The 19431-nt window shown below is 47.4% G+C and overlaps 1 protein-coding gene and 1 pseudogene across 3 annotated transcripts in view; both read right to left on the bottom strand.

The window, feature by feature from the left end:
- PRELID3A (PRELI domain containing 3A) overlaps positions 1 to 19022 on the bottom strand; it is a 25395-nt gene extending 6373 nt beyond the window's left edge. For all 3 annotated transcript variants that reach the window (XR_336798.3, XM_006164047.3, XM_006164048.3), the window contains exons 1-3: positions 18949 to 19022; positions 4059 to 4227; positions 3051 to 3140 (exon numbers count right to left, since the gene is read on the bottom strand). Coding sequence is in view for 2 of the 3 variants with exons in the window: in XM_006164047.3 (XP_006164109.1) it covers positions 3051 to 3140; positions 4059 to 4227; positions 18949 to 18980 (291 nt within the window). In the remaining variant the exon portion in view is untranslated. The remainder of the gene's footprint in view (positions 1 to 3050; positions 3141 to 4058; positions 4228 to 18948) is intronic.
- On the bottom strand, positions 6634 to 7574 carry LOC106733336 (40S ribosomal protein S2 pseudogene; annotated as a pseudogene).
- Positions 19023 to 19431: the final 409 nt, after the last annotated feature.

Genomic DNA, 19431 nt, shown 5'->3' with positions numbered 1-19431 from the left:
GTAGTCCTACCAGATGCAAAAAAAACCCCCAAAAAAAAAAAAAAAAAAAAAAAAGAGGCAAGATAATCTTTGAGCAGTGAGAAACATTTATTGTATGTTCACAAAATGATCTCTAACTGAAATCCTCACCCAGTTTGGAACCTCACCTTTCAACACAAGGACACTCTGATTACTTCTATGGGAGGCTGGGCAAGGGTTCTCACAGCCTCCTAAGAGGTTCAAAGTTGCTCTCAAGACACCGTTTGGGGCACAAAGGTGAGTAATTTCCAGGACCCAGAGCAGGTCTGTCTCTGTTTCAAACACTGGGCCCCACAGAAAAGGCTGAAAAGATGGGAGACCTCTCGGGTGGCTTCATCATCCTTTGCTCTTCCTGTAATGTACTTGCCCTGTCCCTCCTTCTCTGAGCACTGTTCCTGTTCAGCCATAGCCTCTGTCTGTCCTGGCTCATCAGCACTCATGCCCCTGGGCCTTGAGTGGGTGTCACCCCATCCCCACTACAGCACCTACCATCCTGCACCCTCAGTTTCAGACACTTCACACTGGGGATGTTCAAAGCCAAACCGACCTCTCTTCTCAGACGTGTCCTGCATGACAGCCCCACCAATAGCTGGGTGCCAAAACCAGGGAACTAAGCAGCACCCTGACCCCTCCGTGCCCTTCCTCCCCATGTACCACCCCCCATTTACCCTCTATCTGTGTCCAGATGGCCTCCCACCACCGTGAACCTGGATGATGCCCCCTAGACTACTGGTCTCCCTGGCTCAGATCCCAACATCTCCCATTCCTCTCTCCACAAGGCTGCCAGAGCAATCCTGTCAACACAGTCTATTATGTCCTGTAACAAACTCTCGAAGGCTGCCTATCACTGCAAAAAATAAAAGTTTCAGCTCCTCAGCCTTCTTTGATTCTGCCCCTCTCTAGCCGTAGGTCTCCCACACCTTCTCCCTCTTGGTCTGCACTACCCATCTGTGCTACTCTGAGCTACCGTAATCCCAAGGCTCAAGGGTGCCAGTCTGTCTGGAAAACTGCCAGCCTTCAAGTCCCGCCTCCCTGTCAGCTCCGCTACAAAGGTCTCACACAGCCACTTCAGGAGCTTCTGCCCGTGCTGTCTACATGCCTCCTCCTACACAGCTTGTTATCCACTATCGGATTATAAACCACAAGGGCAGGATCACCTTATAATCCATGCATCCCCCACCTCTACCATGATGCCTGGCACATGGAGGCCACCAGGCACTGTTTTGGAACAAATAAGTGAACGGTAACTTGAATCAAGGCTGTGGATCTGGGTACAGAGAAGATGGGTGAGAGGCTGGGGTGGGGTGGTTAACCAGGAAGAAAACTCCACAGACGAGGCTTGAGTTACGACTTCAACCATAATAGCCCGTTTCTATGTTTAACAAAAATATTATTTTACGAAATAAATGTCTTCCTAGCCCATGCGTTTTCCCCAACATGTTCTATAAATTTGCATTAGGCCAGGGCCAGCAGGTGGTGTGGAGGTTAAGGGCATTGGACTCCCACATGGCTGACCATGGTTCAAGTCCCAGACCTTTCTCTCTCTCTCTCTCTGTCCCTCTCTGGTCAAATTAAAATAAATAAATAAATAAAGTTAAGTAAAATTATTCTTTAGAAAAAAAATTTAAAGATATTTGCATTAGGCCAATACACATTTTTTTAAAATGAGAGAAAGGGGGAAGTAGCTTTAGAAATAACTGCTAAGGACCAGCTGGTGTTGTGGCAGTAATGCAATGCTCTGCGGTACTGGACCCAGTCAGAAACATCCCAGGTTCACTTTTCAAGGACTCTCTGTATACTGTAAGCCTGTGTGTGTGTGTGTGTGTGTGTGTGTGTGTGTGTGCACGATCCGGGGTGGCAGTGGACTGCAGAGTGGACACCCTGCTGGGGATGTCTGTCTCTTTCTCAGAAGAGATAAACAAATAAACCTCAAAAAAGATGGCTGGCCTGACTGTGGTGGTGAAGTCAGTGCTGGAGGCCACACTGGAGAGCTCCTACTGGCGTCCGGGGTCTACTCGAACACACCAGGCACACCCGTTAGACTGGCTGGCTGCAGGGCTTGGAGGATCACACTGAAGACTCGCCTGAGGATCACAGTGTGAAGACTCCCCAACCTTCTTGAAGAAAATGAATGAATAAACTAAAAAATAAATAAAAAGACTGCTAAGAATGATCTTGTGTTGGAAGTCAGGAGAGTGGTTATGCTGGGGTGAGCACAAAGGGGGTTAGAGGTTGGTCATAGACTTTTGCTTAATCTGCCTGGTTACCCGGTATTTCCTTTTGTAACAATTCATCATTATGTGCATTTCTTTTTTTTTTTTTTTGACAGGTTTTTGCTATAGGGAGTGTGTGCTCACCAGAAAGACAGAGACAGACAGAGAAACAGAAAGTGAGAAATCACCTCCCACGGGGGATGGCCACGCCGCAATCCCTTCTCCTCCATTCTCCTCTCGGGATCTTGGGCACACCCGCACACGCGCCCGACATGAGTTTAAGCCACCAGGTCTGGGACTCGAACCATGGTCGACTACATGGGAGTCCAGCGACATAGCCATTACACAAACTGCTGGTCCCCATTATGTGTATTTCTCTTTTCTCTTTTTTTAGAGACTGAGTATGTGCACATACATGCCAAGGCAAAGGAGAGAAGCACCCTTGACCCATTCTTTACCATGCCACAATCCCTTTACCCCAGCACCTCAGCTCCTCAGGATCCTGGGCACCAGAACACACTTACACTCAGCGTATTTTCAAGCCAGTCTGAGGATCCAAACTTGTGACTGCCACACAATTTCCAGTCTTCCAAGGCACTCGCTTTACCAGGTGCCACAGTGGCTGGGCTGTTTGTGTGCATTTGTCTATTATGTTTATTAATAGGTTTGAATAAAATAAAATACCACTAAATAAATGTAGCCTTTCTATTAAAAATAACTGATCACTGAGACCAAAGGTGGGCTGGGAAAAAAACGAGGGCATTACGCACCATCACCGAGAAACACTAAGCACCTTTCTCATCTTGGGCCATTGCTTACATTGGTGGAACAAAGTTCCATTCTCTTTTCCACTGGATCCACCACAGAATGTTCTTTGATGTATGTCAAAGTCCTACTGGTTCCCAAAATCTATAACAAAAGCAAAACTAGCATAGTGATATGTTAAAAATTCTACTTCATAGCATCAAACACATGACACCATGTCACTTACTAGTCAATTTACCTGGTTACTCAGTAAGTGATATAACTGCGATGCAGTAGACAGAAGAGAGAAAACCTGTCCTCAGGGTGCTTCTGTCCCAGCAGGTAACAGACATTAAATAAATATATGAATTCAAATAGAACTGAATGTATTAAAAAATAAAACTGGTGAGGGCTGCAAAACCTGGGGTCCCCTCCTTTAGACGGGGCAGGTGGTGTCTGGGCAGAATCCACAGAGAAGGAGGTGATATGGAGCCTGGGGTGACCTGGTCAGGACATCCAGGCCCTGAGGCAGCAGGAGCTCTAGGAACAGCCAGGGGCTGAGGACAGATAGGTCAGACTTGCAGCCCTAAGGCCAAGCAAAGACTTGGACTAGAGAGGCAGGGAGGTCAGTGAGTATTTGGGGTGTACCAAAGAAAGCTGACTTCTATTTTACATTTCCCATGACCTCCCCAGTGGCTCTGAGGGCTGAGCTGTGTCCCCTCAACATTCCTGTGTTGAAATCCTATCCCCAGCACCTCAGAAAGTGACTGGATTTGGAGGGAGGGGCTGAGAGGCCTGGGGCAGATTCCTCCCTCCCAGGAAACTCAGTGTGCCACACCTAGACCTGGACTGGCAGCCTCCAGAACGGAATTGTTCTGTGGTGTCTTGGTAGGGTGCCTGGCCAGAGGTGAGACAGGGCCCACTGGAGAACCCCTAAGGGGAGGTGGGGGGGCTTGGGCCGGGCTGGGGCACGGTGGTAAGGGGCAGGAATTGGGATGCATTTGAAGGATAACTGACTGAGTATACAGAAATGGGATGTCCAGGCCTGAACAGCACAGCTGGGATCCTGGCGGTGGGGCTCACCGCTTTCACGAGGCCAGGCAGTCCCCACTCCGTGCTAAGCAGGCGCTGGCTGTGCAGCCGGCCATGGCCATCCACGCTGCGCTCCAGCACGTCCACGCCCACGACGCAGGGGTTCATGGGGTTCGGGTACTTCCTCATAGCAGCCTGGATGACTGTGGCCCATGGGTGGCTGGCAGGAAAAATAAAATACAATCAGCCAACAGAAGTGGCCAACCATGGAGCGATGAAAGCAGCGGCAGTGCTTTCGGGATATGGTTTTTCTGCTGGCTGTCATCAAGGTGTATTCAGACAAGTATACCTGAGCAGCCGCGCTCAGACCAACCCTGGATCCTGTGAGCCTTCCGGCAGGGCAGTGCTCTAGGACACCGCCCTCCACAGCTCTAGGCCCGACCAAGCTCCCACACACCTGCATACCCTGCACACCTGCCTGCTCCACACCAGTGCCTCACCTGAGGCCAGCTAGCCTGGCCATGGGCAGTTCCTTTGCTCCATTCTGACTCCCCGAACCTCCCTCAGTCCACAGAGGCAGACTCTTCTGTCTGGGGCTCCTCCGCAGTGAGCAGATTTCCTCCAACCTGGCTGCATGTGCCCTGGCTCTTGGGAGTACTCTTGCTCAAAAGGGGGGAATGCAATGTAGGGAGCAAGTGTCCACACCTGCCTCCTATCTACAGCTGCAGGGAAGAAAGGCTGGCCCTGTGACTTCCAGTGCAGTTGTCCTTGGCACCTCAGTACCTGTCACCTCAACAGTATTTTAATAGAACAGTACACCTGCCTTCTACCTGTCCGGAGCAGGCTACTGCTCCCGGCTACTCACATCTTTGGAGAATTAGTTACTTTGCTCCAACTTCTTAATGGTATATGTCTTAAAGCAGTCACTTATTTTTATTATAAAAAGTGTTCAAGTTTTTGAAAAAATCAAGTATGAAAAAGTTAACAGCATCAGGACTGGCAGGTGGTGTGGTGGTTACAAGTGCTGGATTCTCACATGGCTGATTATGGTTTGGGTCCTGGACCTGGTGGCTTGCTTTCTTACTTTCCTTTTCTCTCTTTCTGTCTCTCTCTGGTCAAATTAAAAAATAACAATAACAAAATGGAATTAAATGAATAGATAATTCTTTTTTTTTCTTTTTTTGGAGAGGTTTTTGCTATAGGGTGCTTGCGCTCACCAGACAGAGAGAGAGAGAGACAGAGAGATAGAAAGCAAGAAATCACCCCCCGGGGGGATGGTCACACCGCAATCCCTTCTCCTCCATTCTCTCTCGGGATCTTGGGCATGCAAGCACACGCGCCCGGCTTGAGTTTAAGCCACTGGGTCCGGGATGTGAACTGCAGTCGACTACGTGGGAGTCCAGCGACACAACCATTACGCTAACTGCTGGTCCCATGAATAGATAATTCTTATGATATATATATAAATAAAGATAACAGCATCTACAATTCCACTCTCCAAAAATAAATGCTGCTAACATTCTGCATGCCTTCTGTTAACTTTCTGCTCTCCCCTTATGTCCACACAAATTTCTCGACTTTCCCGACTCAGCTCTCTAGGAACAGTATAAAGTCATGAGAACAGGAGTGGCACAAATGTGGCTCACTCACCATGTCCACCTGCTGACTCAGTCTCCCAGCCCAGCCAAGTCCCATGGAGTTGGTGGGAGTTCCCAAGAGGTCCCCAAGCTTTCCCCACATGATAGTTCTGTTCTTTCTCTCAAGCCAGGTACACAACTGCCCAGTGCTTTCCAGAGCTCTGTGTTTATTCAGACCTGAAACCCACAGGACTGGGCACACATCCGGTGGGGGCCATGAGAGGGGCCACTTAGAACGCCCCACTGTAGTGCTAGCAAGTCAGCTTATCACCCCAATTGTCCTACTTCTTCCTTCAGGACGTGCTCTCTCCCAGGAAGCCTCTGAGCCTCCTGCAAAGTACACCTTGACAATGGCATTGTTCTCCAGAAGCACCCAGACAGGTCTCAACAGCATGGGTTGACAAAGCCCAGACCCCAAGCCTAGACACACACACACACATACACAGGCTTACAAAAACACATATGCACTTATTCATATACAAATGAGGTTTTCAAAAAGTTCAATGAACAGATATTATGAAAAAAACCTATGGGGCTGGCTATCATCTCTTTTTATAAATGATGGTGAATATTTTTTCTCTATCATGTAGCTACTTCCAAAAATATTATAATAACTGTGTAATTGGTGATTCCATGGATATTTATAGTCAGCCAGTCCCCTGTGGTAGCTTATTTAGCTTGCTTCTAATCCTGTGTTGTAAATTAAAGATAGTAGTGAACATTTGTGTACATTAATATTTCTTTTTTTTTTCTTTCAGACTTAATTCACTTTATTTCCACTGTATGAAAACCCTATGTTGGGGCCGGCAGGTAGCATGGTGATTAAAGGTGCTAGACTCCCACGTGAGGGACTGTGGTGGCTTGCTTTCTCACTTTCCCTTTCTCTCTCTCTCATCAAATTAAAAATAATGATAACAAGTGGAATTAAATAAATGAATAAATAATTATTTTTAAAAAAAGAAAGAAAGGAAGGAAGGAAGAAAGAAAGATAGAAAACCCTATATTATGGTCACAGTTGGAGCCTGGGTCCTCTGCATGGAGACTCTGGTGTGGGTCCTGGCAAGATGGCCGGTGAATTCCTGATAGGGAGACTTGGTGAACACGGTCTCTTTCCAGAGGTTGGGATCAAATAGCTGTAGGTCTTGGAGATGGCATCAAAGGTGGCCTTGGCGAAGTTGCCCAGGATGGCAGTGCAGCCCCGGGTTGAGGTGTAGCAGTCATGGATGCCAGCCATCAGCAGCAGCTTCTTGGGCACAGGAGCGGAGACAATGCCAGTGCCCCTGGGGGTAGGAATGAGGCGCAACAGCACAGAGCCACAGCAGCTGGTCACCTTGCAGGGGACAGTGTGGGGCATGCCAATCTTGTTCCCCTAGTAGCCTCTCCACACTGGGACAGTGGAGAGTTTAGCCAGGATGAAGCCCCTCGGATGGCAGTGGCCACGTCCTTGGAGCACTTCACGCCCAAACCAACATGGCCATTGTGGGCCCCAACGGCGACAAATGCCTTGAACCTGGTCTGCTGGCCAGCACGAGTCTGCTTCTGCACAGGCGTGATCTTCAGAACCTCACCCTTGAGAGATGCTCCCAGGAAGAAGTCGATAATCTCGGACTCCTTGATGGGCAGGGAGAAGAGACCTCCTCCAGGGATTTGATCTTCATGTCTCTGACCAGGAAGCCCAGCTTGGTGACCGGGATCCACTCCTTGTCCTCAGCCTTGCCTCCACAAGCTCTGCAGCCATGGCCCCGACCACAGCCACGACCATGGGCCTGGCCCTGGCCCCATGGAAGCCACCGCGACCTCCTTATCCCAGGACCCCCAGGGCCTCCGGGCCCTGCCGCTGCACCAGCATCATCGCCATTTGGTATTCTCTCGGAGAAGAAGGAATATATTAATTTTTCAATATTCCTGATATTTCTTTAGGCTAAACTTCTAGAAATGGGATTACCAAATCAAATATCAAAGATGAACACATTGAAGCTTTTCGTTCCATATTTGATGTCATTTTTTTATATAACTGATCATTAATTTACTTTATCCTCATGAAACTCTTGTCCTCAGTAACAAAGTTAGCAGCAGGGGCCAGGTGAGAATTGGGTCTCCCAGCTCTCTACCCTATGTTCATTCTGATTTCCAGTGGCCTCTCAATTGTCAGGCCCTGGCCTTGAATCCCTTCGGTTGAACCAAGAACTACTTAGGGTCCAGTTTTCAAATCTTGGGCTCGTGTATCTACACCACTGGCTTTAACACAGGGATGAAGCAGCAGAGACGTGGCTGGTCCTGATCGTGCTGTAGGGCACAGCGGGCGCAGAACCCTTTCATCCCTCACAGGTTTAGGGGGGAAGTGTCAGAGACATGGTGATCCCAGATGTGGGTGAGAAAGGAGGACCTGGGAGGCAAAAAGAGCCCAAGACACAAAGGGGGCTTCTCATCAAAAACTGTGGGCATTTCCCATAGACATCATTCCTCAAGGCAGAACAAGCATGCCTTCTAAAATTAAACTTAAAACTATCTGAACAGGGGCCAGCAGATGGCACGGTGGTTAAAGCACTGGACTCCCTCATAGATAACTGCAGTTCAAGTCCTGACTTGGCTGCTTGAAAATCACACTGGGGGAGCCGACAGGTGGCGTGGTGGTTAAAGGTGCTGGATTCCCACATGGCTGACCGTGGTTTGAGTCTTGGACCTGGGAGCTTGGTTGCTCCCCCCCCACCCCCCCCCATCTCTCTCTGGTCAAATTAAAAAATAATAACAACAACAACAAATGGAATTAAATAAATAAATAATTCTTTTTAAAAAAGAAAGAGAGGGACCAGCAGTTAGTGCAATGGCTATGTCGCTGGGCTCCCATGTAGTTGACTGCGGTTCGAGTCCCAGATCCGGTGACTTAAAAAATAAAAAGAGAGAGAGAGAAGAAGAAGAAAATCATGCTGGGTGCATGTGCATGCATGCACCAAATTCCAGGAAGAGAACAAAGAAAGAACTGTGGTGTGGCCATCCCCTTTGGAGGGTCATTTCTCACTTTCCCTCTCTCTGACAAGCCCAGATGCCCTATGGCAAACAAACAAACAGTGAGAGAGAGATTTGTTCATCTCAAACAAGGTGTCTTCCACATAAACATCTTGTATCTTCTTGGCTGATTATTTAAACTACAACCTGCTTAAAATATTCACAAAATATTCCTCCTAGTTACTACGGGAAGATCACATAAATTAATATAGACATCAGAAGAACAGAGGAAGGGGTAAGCATAACCATAACATCTTTAAAATGATACAGTTTGGGGCCAAATCAAGGTAAAACGTGACAGTGTGAGGCTGACCCACAGAGGAAGGTTTAGGTCCATGTCCCGAGGTACCCTTGAATATACCAGGCAAGTGTGTGCCCATGATCCAGGGCTGGCTGAGGGCTAGGGTGGACTGTGACAACAGGACTTTGTTGGGGTATTGTCTCTCTGTGTCTCTTCTACACATTAAAGAAATAAGCTTTTTAAAAACCTCCTTTAGGGAACAGCAGGTGGCATCGTGGTTAAGGCACTGGACTACCATGGTTGAGTCCTGGACCTAGTGGCTTGCTTTTTTACTTTCCAACTTTCTCTCTCTTTGTGTCTCTCTGGTCAAATTAAAAAAAGAAAGAAAGAAAGAGAGAGAGAGAGAGAGAGAGAGAGAGAGAGAGAGAGAGAGAGAGAGAGAGAGAGAGAGAGAGAGAGAGAGAGAGAGAGAGAGAGAGAGAGAGAGAGAGAGAGAGAGAGAGAGAGAGAGAGAGAGAGAGAGAGAAAGAAAGAAAGAAAAAAGAAAGAAAGAAAAGGAATAAATAAAATTAAATTTTGGGCCGGCAGGTGGCGCGGGGTTAAGGGTGCTGGACTCCCACATAGCCAAGCATGGTTTGAGTCGCAGACCTGGCAGCCTGCTTTCTCACTTAACCTCTCTCTCTCTATCTCTCTCTCTGGCCAAATTGAAATAAATAAATGAAGTTGAATAAAATAATTTTAAAAAAATAAAAATTAAATTAGATTTTTAAAAATTTTCTTTAAAATGGGACCAGCAGTTAGAGTAATAGCTATGTCACTGAACTCCCACATAGTCGACTGCAGTTCGCATCCCGGACCCGGTGGCTTAAAACTCACACCAGGCGCGTGTGCGTGTGTGCCCAAGATCCCAAGAGGAGAATGGAGGAGAAGGGATTGCAGCGTGGCCATCCCCCCGGGGGGTGATTTCTCACTTTCTGTCTCTCTTTGTCTGTCTGGTGAGCACACGCACCCTATAGCGAAAACTTCTAAAAGAAAAAAAAATTTACTTTAAAATGACAACACTTAAGCACAGCAAGTCAAGAGCATATGCCTTGGCTGAAGAACCAGATGCCCGCTCAATTAGCGAAAACCGAAAAGTCTGGCAATATCAAGAGTTGGAAAGAGTATGGAAATAGGAAGACATGAAGTGCTGGTGGGTATGGAACTCCGCACAAGAGTTCACCTAGAGAAGCTGGAAATGGACATTCCCCAGGTTATCGGTCAGGGCACTTAGTTGCCTGGTGAAGGCACAAGAGAAATCTGTTCAAATTTATTTCCAAGAGCATAAAACTGCCCACCCAAGAGCAGTCCCCAGCTATACCAGAACCTTGAATTCTGGTCTGAATTCTGTCCCCAAAGGGCAGAAGGCCTCTGCTGCCCCCACCATGGAGTGGCTGCCCCCACCATGGAGTGGCTCCCCTACACGCTGGCATCCTCTTGGTCCCCAGGGTGAGAAAGGATCTGGGCACCACCCACACTGTGGAACTGCCTGGCATGGCAGCCCAGGGAAGCTTGGGAAGATGAATTCTGGTTTCCACATGAGAAGTGGAAACGAAGCACTCTGTCTAAGCATAGCCACCAGGGTATTAGAAGCATGAAGGAGGAGGCTGGAACTTGCAAAAATAACTCAGGGGAAGGAGCAGTGGGTGGGAACACAGCTGAAGCCAGGCAGGCCGCTAATGCCAAGTGTTAACCTGGAAGAGGTTACCAGGTGTGTGGTATTCTAGTCACCTGATTTTTGCATATTTCTAGAACTTCCATAATAAAAAATGATTTTAAAAAGCGATGTAGGAGGGAGGCCACAAACATGATAACCTACCACCAAGTTTCCATCTGGAGACTCCCCTGAATATGCTGGGCAAGCATGTGCCCATGATCCAGGGCTGGCTGAGACTGGGGGTGGATCACAGAATCGGGACCCTGTGGGGGTGCCTGTCTCATTCTGTCTCACTTCTGGAAAAATTATTATTTTTTCCTTTTTTTTTGGAGAGGTTTTTCTTATTGAGTGCGTGCGCTAGCCAGAAAGACAGAGAGAGACAGTGAGATAGAAAGCGAGAAATCACCCCCCGGGAGGGATGGCCATGCCACAATCCCTTCTCCATTCTCCTCTCGGGATCTTGGGCACTTACGTGCAGACACCCAGCGTGAGTTTAAGCCACTGGGTCCGGGACTCGAACCATGGTCAACTACATGGGAGTCCAGCAACATAGCCATTACGCTAACTGCTGGTCCCTGGAAAAATTAATTTTAAAAATGTTTTTAAAAAAGAGAATCTGGGGACCAGAATATGGTGTAATAGTTATGTCGCTGGACTCCCACATAGTCGACCATGGTTTGAGTCCCAAACCCAGTGGTTTACAGCTCATGCTCTAGGAGGCCGGCAGGTGGCTGAGTGGTTAAGGGTGCTGGATTCCTACATGGCCAATGGCCATCCGAGTCCTGGACCTGGTGGCTTGCTTTCTTACTTTCTCTCTCTCTCTCTGTCCCTCTCTGGTCAAATTAAAATAAGTAAGTAAATCCATCCTATAGCAAAAACCTCTCAAAAAAAGGGCATGTGTCCATCTGTGCCCAAGACCCCAAGAGGAGAATGAAGAAGGAATTGTGGCATGGCCATCCCCCCTGGGGAGTGATGTCTCACTTCCTGTCTCTCTGGTGAGTGCACCCACCCTATAGCAAAAATCTAAAAAAAGAGAGAGAGAATCTGTTTTGAAGTCAGCCATAGTGGCACAGCACTAACTTAACACTTTAATATGGGAAAGTCCCCTGACTACGCCCCAGGTCTCCCTGTGCTCACTGGAGGGCACATGCCCGTGGTCCTGGTTAGCTGAGGCTGGGGTTGGGTTGTTTTTTTTTTTTTTTAAGAATTATTTATATTTTATTTACTCATTCATTTACTTTAATCTGACCAAAGAGAGACACACAGAGAGAGAGGGAATATGAGAAACAAGCCACCAGGTCTGGAACTCAAACCATGGTCGGCCATGTGAAAGTGTCCAGTGCCTTAACCACCATGCCACCTGTTGGTCCCATGGGGTTGGATTGTTAAATGAAGATCCTGTTGGAGTTGCCATCTCCTCCCTACCCATCATGTCTAAGTAAATAAACTAAATAAGAGAAGAAAAAAAAAAAATGTTGAGGGCCAGCAGGTGGTGTGGTGGTTAAGGGCTGGACTCCCACATGGCCAACTGCAGTTTGAGTCCTGGACCTGGCGGCTTGCTTTCTCACTTTCCCTCTCTCTCATTCTGTCCCTCTCTGGACGAATTAAAAATTAATTAATTAATTAATTTTTAAAAAGTTGGGTCAGTCAGTGGCATGGTGGTTAAAGCAGCAAAGCAGCAAAATCCCACATGGCCAACTGTGTGGTTCAAGTCCTGGCCCAGCAGCTTGAAAAACACACTCATGTGTGCATGTGCCCAAAATCCTCAGAGGAGAATAGAGAAGCAATTGGGGCATAGCCATTCTTTCTGGGGAGTGCTTTGCACTTTGGCTTTCTGTCCCCTCCAACCCCACCCCCTGCAAGCACACATAATGGAGAAATTAAAAAGAAAGAAAGGAAGAATTTAGGATCTGGTTCTTGAATTCCACATTTAAACAAAAAAGTTTCAGGACCAGTGGGTGGTATAGTGCTTAAGATGCTGGACTCTCACTGTGACCACAGTTCAAGTCCTGGAACCACAGGCTTGAAATTCATGCCAGGTGCCTGAGTGTATGTGCCCAGAATCCCATAAGGACAATGGAGGAGAAATGATTATAGCATGGCCACCCCCCTGGGTGGGTGATTTCTCACTTTCACCTTCTCTGTCTTTCTTTTGTCTTTCTGCCACATGCAGGAACCCTATAGAAAAAAATCTCTTTAAGAAAAAAAAGTTTCTGTTACGAAATAGTAAAATTGCTAATTTTACCACTACTTGACCTCTGAGCACTTTTTGTTTGTTTGTTTGTTTTTGTTTGTTTGTTTGTTTGTTTTTTGCTATAGGGCACATGTGCTCACAAGAGACAGAAAGTGAGAAATCACCCCCCCGGGGGGATGGCTATGCCACAATCCCTTCTCCTCCATTCTCTTCTCGGGACCTTGGGCATGCACATACATACGCCCAGAGTGAGTTTAAGCCACTGGGTCCAGGACTCAAACCGTGGTCGACTACATGGGAGTCCAGCGACATAGCCATTATGCCAACTGCTGGTCCCTGAGCACCGTTCTCCTGGTTGGACATTCCATGTGAGGGAATAGCAAGTGTAGGAAAAGCACTTCTGCTGCAGTCAAGCTCTCAGGCCATCTCGGCAGCTGCTGGACAGCTGCTCAGGCTGTGTGCCTCACTCTCTGCTACGGCCCACCACTCATCACCTGGACTTGAAAGCAAAACTAAACAGGGCCAGTGGGTGGTGTAGTGGTTAAGGCACTGGACTCCCACATGGTAGGCCATGGTTAAAGTTCCAGACCCTGAAGCTTAGAAATCATGCCAGGCACATGTGTGAGTTCCCAAAATCCCAGCAGAAGAATGGAGAAGGGACTGGGGTGCAACCATCCTCCCTAGGGGGTGGGTTCTCACTTTCTTGATGTATCTCTCTTTCTCTGGGAAGTACACATGTCCTATATCAAAAATCTCTCTCTAAAAAAAAAAAAAAAAAAGAAAAACAAGACAAACTGCTTACTCCGGTTTGGGGATCTAGCAGACATTTTCACAAAAATTAATGAAGTAAGCCTGTTATTTTAAGGAAAACAACTAAAAGCACTTTGCTGCCAAAGATAAAATTTGAGCTTTCAAGTAAAAATTGAAATTTTAGAAAACTTGCATTTGCTACCATGAGCTTGATGACTGCTGCATGTTGCAAATGCAGTGTGTGCATGCATTCCGGGCGAGACTGAGTATGCGCCAGGCGGTATGGCCAGAGAGAACACATATTCCAAATGACCAGCACAAGGTATCACTAAATCACACATGGGTAAAGATTCAAAGTATAAGCCAGGCCGATCAGTCATTTTTCTGTTTTGTTTTGTTTTTTAATTTCTTTCATAAGAAAGAGAGAGGGCAGGGACCAGCAGTTAGTGTAATGGCTATGTCGCTGGACTCCCACGTACTCGACCGTGGTTCGAGTCCCAGACCCAGTGGCTTAAACTCACGCCGGGCGTGTGTGCGTGTGTGCCCAAGATCCCGAGAGGAGAATGGAGGAGAAGGGACTGCGGCGTGACCATCCCCCCTGGGGGGTGATTTCTCGCTTTCTGTCTCTGTCTCTCTCTGTCTAGTGAGGACACACGCCCTATAGCAAAAACCTCTCCCCCCCAAAAAAAAGAAAGCGAGAGTGTGCCCATGAGGGACAGCAGAGACAGGCACCCATCCATGACAGTATCTCATAATGCTGAGATCCCTTCCCCTAGGCCTCCAGCTAGTCTTGGGTGCCTAGGATGTTTCAAAGGATTCAAACTGCAGTCACAGCAGGGGATATGGCTTCTCTTGAGCACTGCGTTACCACTGCACCACAGAGCTGGCCTGACCAGATAAATATTTAATTTCTCAATCCTCATTTCTACTCTGACAAATACTGACAGACATAATCCACACAAACAAAAACTGGTTGTGGTCCCCAATCGTTTCCAAGAGTGTAAAAGCGGTCCTGAATCTGGAGATCGGGGGCTGGCAGGTGGCATGGTGGTAAAGGGCACTGGACTCCCACGTGCCCGATCGTGGTTCGAGTCTAGGCCTGGTGGCTTGCTTTCTCTCTCTGTGTCCCTCTCTGGTGACATTAAAATAGATAAAGTGAAATAAAAATAATTCTTTAAAAAAGAAAAAAAAAAAAAAAGAAAATCTTGAGATCTGCGGACCTAAGCAGGCTCCTGTTTAAGTGACCGAGAAATGTACCCAGGGCCAGTCACTGCAATATGATTCATAGTAAAGGAAAAATTCAATGTCCCTTCAGAGAGAAAAAGGACAAATTGTGGCATACTCACACAATGGAATATTGTACAGCTATTGCCATCTCTATTAATATAGATACACATCTCAATAAGGGCGATCTCAAAAAAATCATATTGTGTCATTGGAAAAGTCATGATGCATTTTCACATAAAAAAAAAATGTCATGACTTTTCTGATCACCCAATTAATAAGAAAGAAAAACTGTTGGGGCCCACAAGTGGTGTGAGTGAGTGGTTAAAGTGCTGGATTCCCACATGGCCAACCATGGTTCGAGTTCTGGACCTGGCAGCTTGCTTTCTCATTTTTTCTCTCTCTTTCTCTCTCTGTCAGCACACATGCCCACAGAAAATTTAAAATAATAATGAAAATTATAATAATAAAAATTCTTTTAAAAATAATTTTAAAAAGATCTGCACAAGATGATGTCATTGATTTCTATTTAAAAATGCAAACAGTATCACATACGTTATGTGGATACATAGACATACACAAATGTAGTCAAATGGACCTTTGGAACAAAGACTGTCAGGATACCTAGGAAATTCATTATCTTGGCTGCCTCTGGGGAGAGACAGAGAACAGAATAGGAGGAGGGAGGGCAGGTGCAGCTACCAGAGTCCTGATCTATGACACTCCACTTTTCATTCCTACTCCAGCTGGAAAGTCAGCCTCTGTAGGCATATCTCCCAGAAGCCCCTCCCGCCCTATGACAAACAGCATTTACCAAAGACCTTGCCTGGTAGGGGTTGGGATCACAGGCATGGATGGCCTAGAATCCTGCTAAAAACCTACTTGTACGGGCTCTGTTACGGAAGATTTTTTCATAGGTCTGCCTGAAACCTCAGTGAATGTGGGGGAAGGTGAAATTTATAAACTTACATTGATAAACTCTGTTCAGTTTTAGATGCCCTTTCTCTGTTTTGATCTAACATTTTAAATTACTATTTAGACTATTTAAACTGTCTAGGAAATGCACATATTCATTGGATTGCTTAGGGCTCTCTGCCATGACTGATCTCAAGGTCTTGGAGTTCCTCTGGATGTGGACATAGGAATAAAACCTGATAAGACCAAAAGTGTTTGTGCCTAATTATTTCTTTTCTTTCTTTCTTTTTTTTTTTTTTAAAGAGAGATTTTTGCTATAGGGTACATGCACTCACTGGAGAGATAGAGATAGAAAACGAGAAATCACCCCCTGGGGGGATGGCCATGCAGCAATCCCTTCTTCTCCATTCTCCTTTTGGGATTTTGGGTACACACGCACATGCACCCGGTGTGAGTTTTAAGCCGCCCGGTCCAGGACTTGAACCACGGTTGGTTATGTGGAAGCCCAGCAACATAACCATTACACTATTTACTGGTCCAATGCCTAATTATTTCTTGCCTTTAAAAAGTAAACTGATTAACTTCCGATCAAGCATTCACCTGGCAGTACGACGACAAATATCCAAAAACAGTACAGAAGGAGAAAAGAAACATCTATAATCCACAAAGGAAAAAAAAAAACAACTCAGGGAACTCAATGGACTGAGATAGAAAAACACAGCATAGTAAGCACAATCTGAAAGCCTGGCTGCTGGTTTTGTTCTGTGCACTAATGCTGTCCCACAGCACAGTGCCATGCCTCCTCCACCTGCGCAGCCCCAGGGGCCTGTTTGGAGGCATCCTCCACCTACTGCATTCCACATTTGTCCAGCTCCATCCAGGCCCTTTACTTTGAAGTTAAAAATCCATGGCAGGGGGCTGGACAGTGGTGTAGCAGTAAAATGTGACACTCTATGAGGCTGACCTACATAGGAAGGTTCCGGGTTCATGTCCGGAGACCTCCCTGAGCATGCCAGGCATGTGCGTGTGCCCACATTCTGGGACTGGCTGCACTTGAGGGCAATGTCTGTCTGTCTTGCCTTCTTGCTCATAGAAATAGATAAATACAAACTCAGAAAAGAAAGAAAGAGGGACCAGCAGATGGTGTAATGGTTACATTGCTGGACTCCCATGTAGTCAACTGTGGTTCAAGTCCTGGACCTGGGGGCTTGTTTTCTCACTCTCCCTCTCTCTGTCTGTCTCTCTCTCTAGTCAAATTAAAATAAGCAGATGAATAAATAAATTAAATAATTATAAAAAAGAAAGAAAAAAATAAGAAAAAGAAAGGAAAAAAAATCCTGGGCAGGCCAAGGCGTGGGCATGGGCAGGTACGCTATGGTGGTACACTAGCGGTGCACTGCTCCACTACGCTGGAGCCATATAGAGATAGGGGTTCAGTTCCTGGTTAACCTATACATACCAGGCACATGAGAAGGCTTATGGGGAGGATCACAACATGAGACCCTGCTGACAGTGCCTGTCTTTATCTGTCTCTCTTTCCCAAAGAAGAAATAATAAATCTTTTTTTTTTTTTAAATCCACAACAGAGAGTCAGTGCTTCATACAGCAGCTCCAGGGCTGAGTGGGATTCCTTTGACACGTAGCTGCCCGCATTCTGGAAGGGCAATGGTCTTTGTGTGAGATTCCTCAGCCCCTTCCTGTGCAACAACTATGTCCCGGGCACTGGGGCAGGATGCCAGAGACATAAAATGAAGACATACTGACACGTGCTATCACATGCACAAACCTCAAAAAAAAAAAAAAAGCCAAATGAAAAAGGACAGGCACACAGGCACACAATACCACAGACTGATGCTTACATGAAATGTCTAGGAAAGGCAAATCTATAGAAACTGAAAGCAGACCATGGTTGCCTGGGGCTACGGCAGGAAAGAGGCGTGACTGCAAATGCACTTGAGCATCTGTAGGACTATGGAGACGGTTTAAACTGATACTAAAATATGAATTTTTCTGTAAATTTACTAAAAATTTACTAAAAACTGTATTCTGTAGGAAGAATAAACTTTATGGTGTGTACATTATATCAGTACTTAAGTTTTTGAAAATAAATGGTGGTTGGCAGTTGAAAAATTTTCAAAAGTCTTAACAATGACCTTTCACAACAGATAACTTACTTATACTACAACTCAGCTTCTCACAATCTTTACGACTGTCCTCAACGTTTCCTGAAAAACCGGGCCCAGAGCCCTGGGCATGCAGGGTAGGTAAGGACTTAACTTGGCTCCTCTGCATCCAGACACTGACAGTTACAGCCCATCCTGGGAGTACCAAGAGGCTGTCACTGGGTCTCTCAAGGAACCCCACCTTAGAAAAGGTGCAGGCTATACAAAAAATGGATGTCAGCCAGACACTCTGCAATGCAGGGGCCACGTGGGACAGTCCTTGATTCCCCTTCCCAGGTCTCCCTGTACATGCTGGGACAGGACTGGAGACTCAGACTGGCTGAGCTGGGGAAAGGATCGATGCATGAAAACCCTCTTGGGGTCTCTCTCTCTAACGGAGATGTAGGTACACTTTAAAATACATCATTAAAAAATGTTCAAGAATGATCTCAGAGTTTCACAGATCTGCGACTTAAAAGAAGATACTACTTAGGTAAGGGGGGCACTTCTGAACAGCTTGCAATGTCGTGCTGGCAAGGAGGCCTTCCATGCCTACCAAATGTCTTCTTTTGGGAACCAAAGCCCCCAAATGTCTTCTTCCCATGGAGCTCCCTCCGGAGCTGACAGCCTGCTGCGGACCCTCCATAAAACGCAGTATGTTTTCCATCACCTGCACTAAATCTCAACAAAGGGCTGGGTCAGTTTGCCAGCCTCTCCCCTGCCTAGGGCCCCTCACCCCTGCCCCAAAGGGAGCAGCGAGGTCAGGCCTGCTGCTAGTAGGGAGCGTGCACGTCTAAGCCTGGTTGAACCCCACGGCGGCCCCGTCTCCCTTGCCCCAATCATCCCAGCGGCTCGTTCCACCAGCCCGGCCAGAGGAGAGGCCGACCCCTGCCTTGCCTCAGAGCTTCCAGAAGCCCCCTGCGCTGCGCCGCGCCTCGGGGGGATGCAGCACACGGCCTCGGGGTCTCCAGCCAGTTATGCCCCTGAAAGTGAGCTCCAGTCTCAGAGGGAGACTCCGCGGCCTGCTGTCGGGCCTTTGCCGGGCCACCCCAGCCGAGCACAGCCGCAGGAGTCGGCGACTGTGCAGACCCATTCGCGCTCGCAGCCCGGCCTCACCCGAACACGTGCTCCGAGCTCCAGATCTTCATCGCCGCCAGCCCCCGCAGGGCGCAAGCTCCGCGATCCCAGCTGCTCGGTTCCCGGCGCGGCGGGCGGGGCGTGGGCGTGGTCTAGAGGGCGCTGTCCGTCACGTGACCCGGCTGGCTGCGGCTGCTAAAAATAGGGATGCAGTCGCAGGGGTCGGGTGGCTCCTGGGATGCGCTGCTGCAAGGAGGTGCAAACGCGACGAGGGCGGAGAGGGGTTGGGGATGAGGGGACCGAGGGAGGGACTAGTTCTTATTTCGGTTGGCCCAATTATTCCAAAGCCCTTTCTAATCATGCCGGTTTCTACTGTGATGAAAAACAAAATCTGCTCACCCTCAAAAAAACTCTCCGCCACAGCAGAAGAAATAAGCTTCGGTAATAAATATGAACGTGATGCGTATCACGGCAATCTGCTAAAGAGACTGCTAAGACAGAACTCTCACCTTGTTCTAGAAC

The sequence above is a fragment of the Tupaia chinensis genome, unplaced genomic scaffold (genome assembly GCF_000334495.1).
Source record: "Tupaia chinensis unplaced genomic scaffold, TupChi_1.0 Scaffold143584_1, whole genome shotgun sequence".
Classification (NCBI taxonomy): Eukaryota; Metazoa; Chordata; class Mammalia; order Scandentia; family Tupaiidae; genus Tupaia; species Tupaia belangeri.
This window is presented reverse-complemented; position numbering and strand designations above follow the sequence as displayed.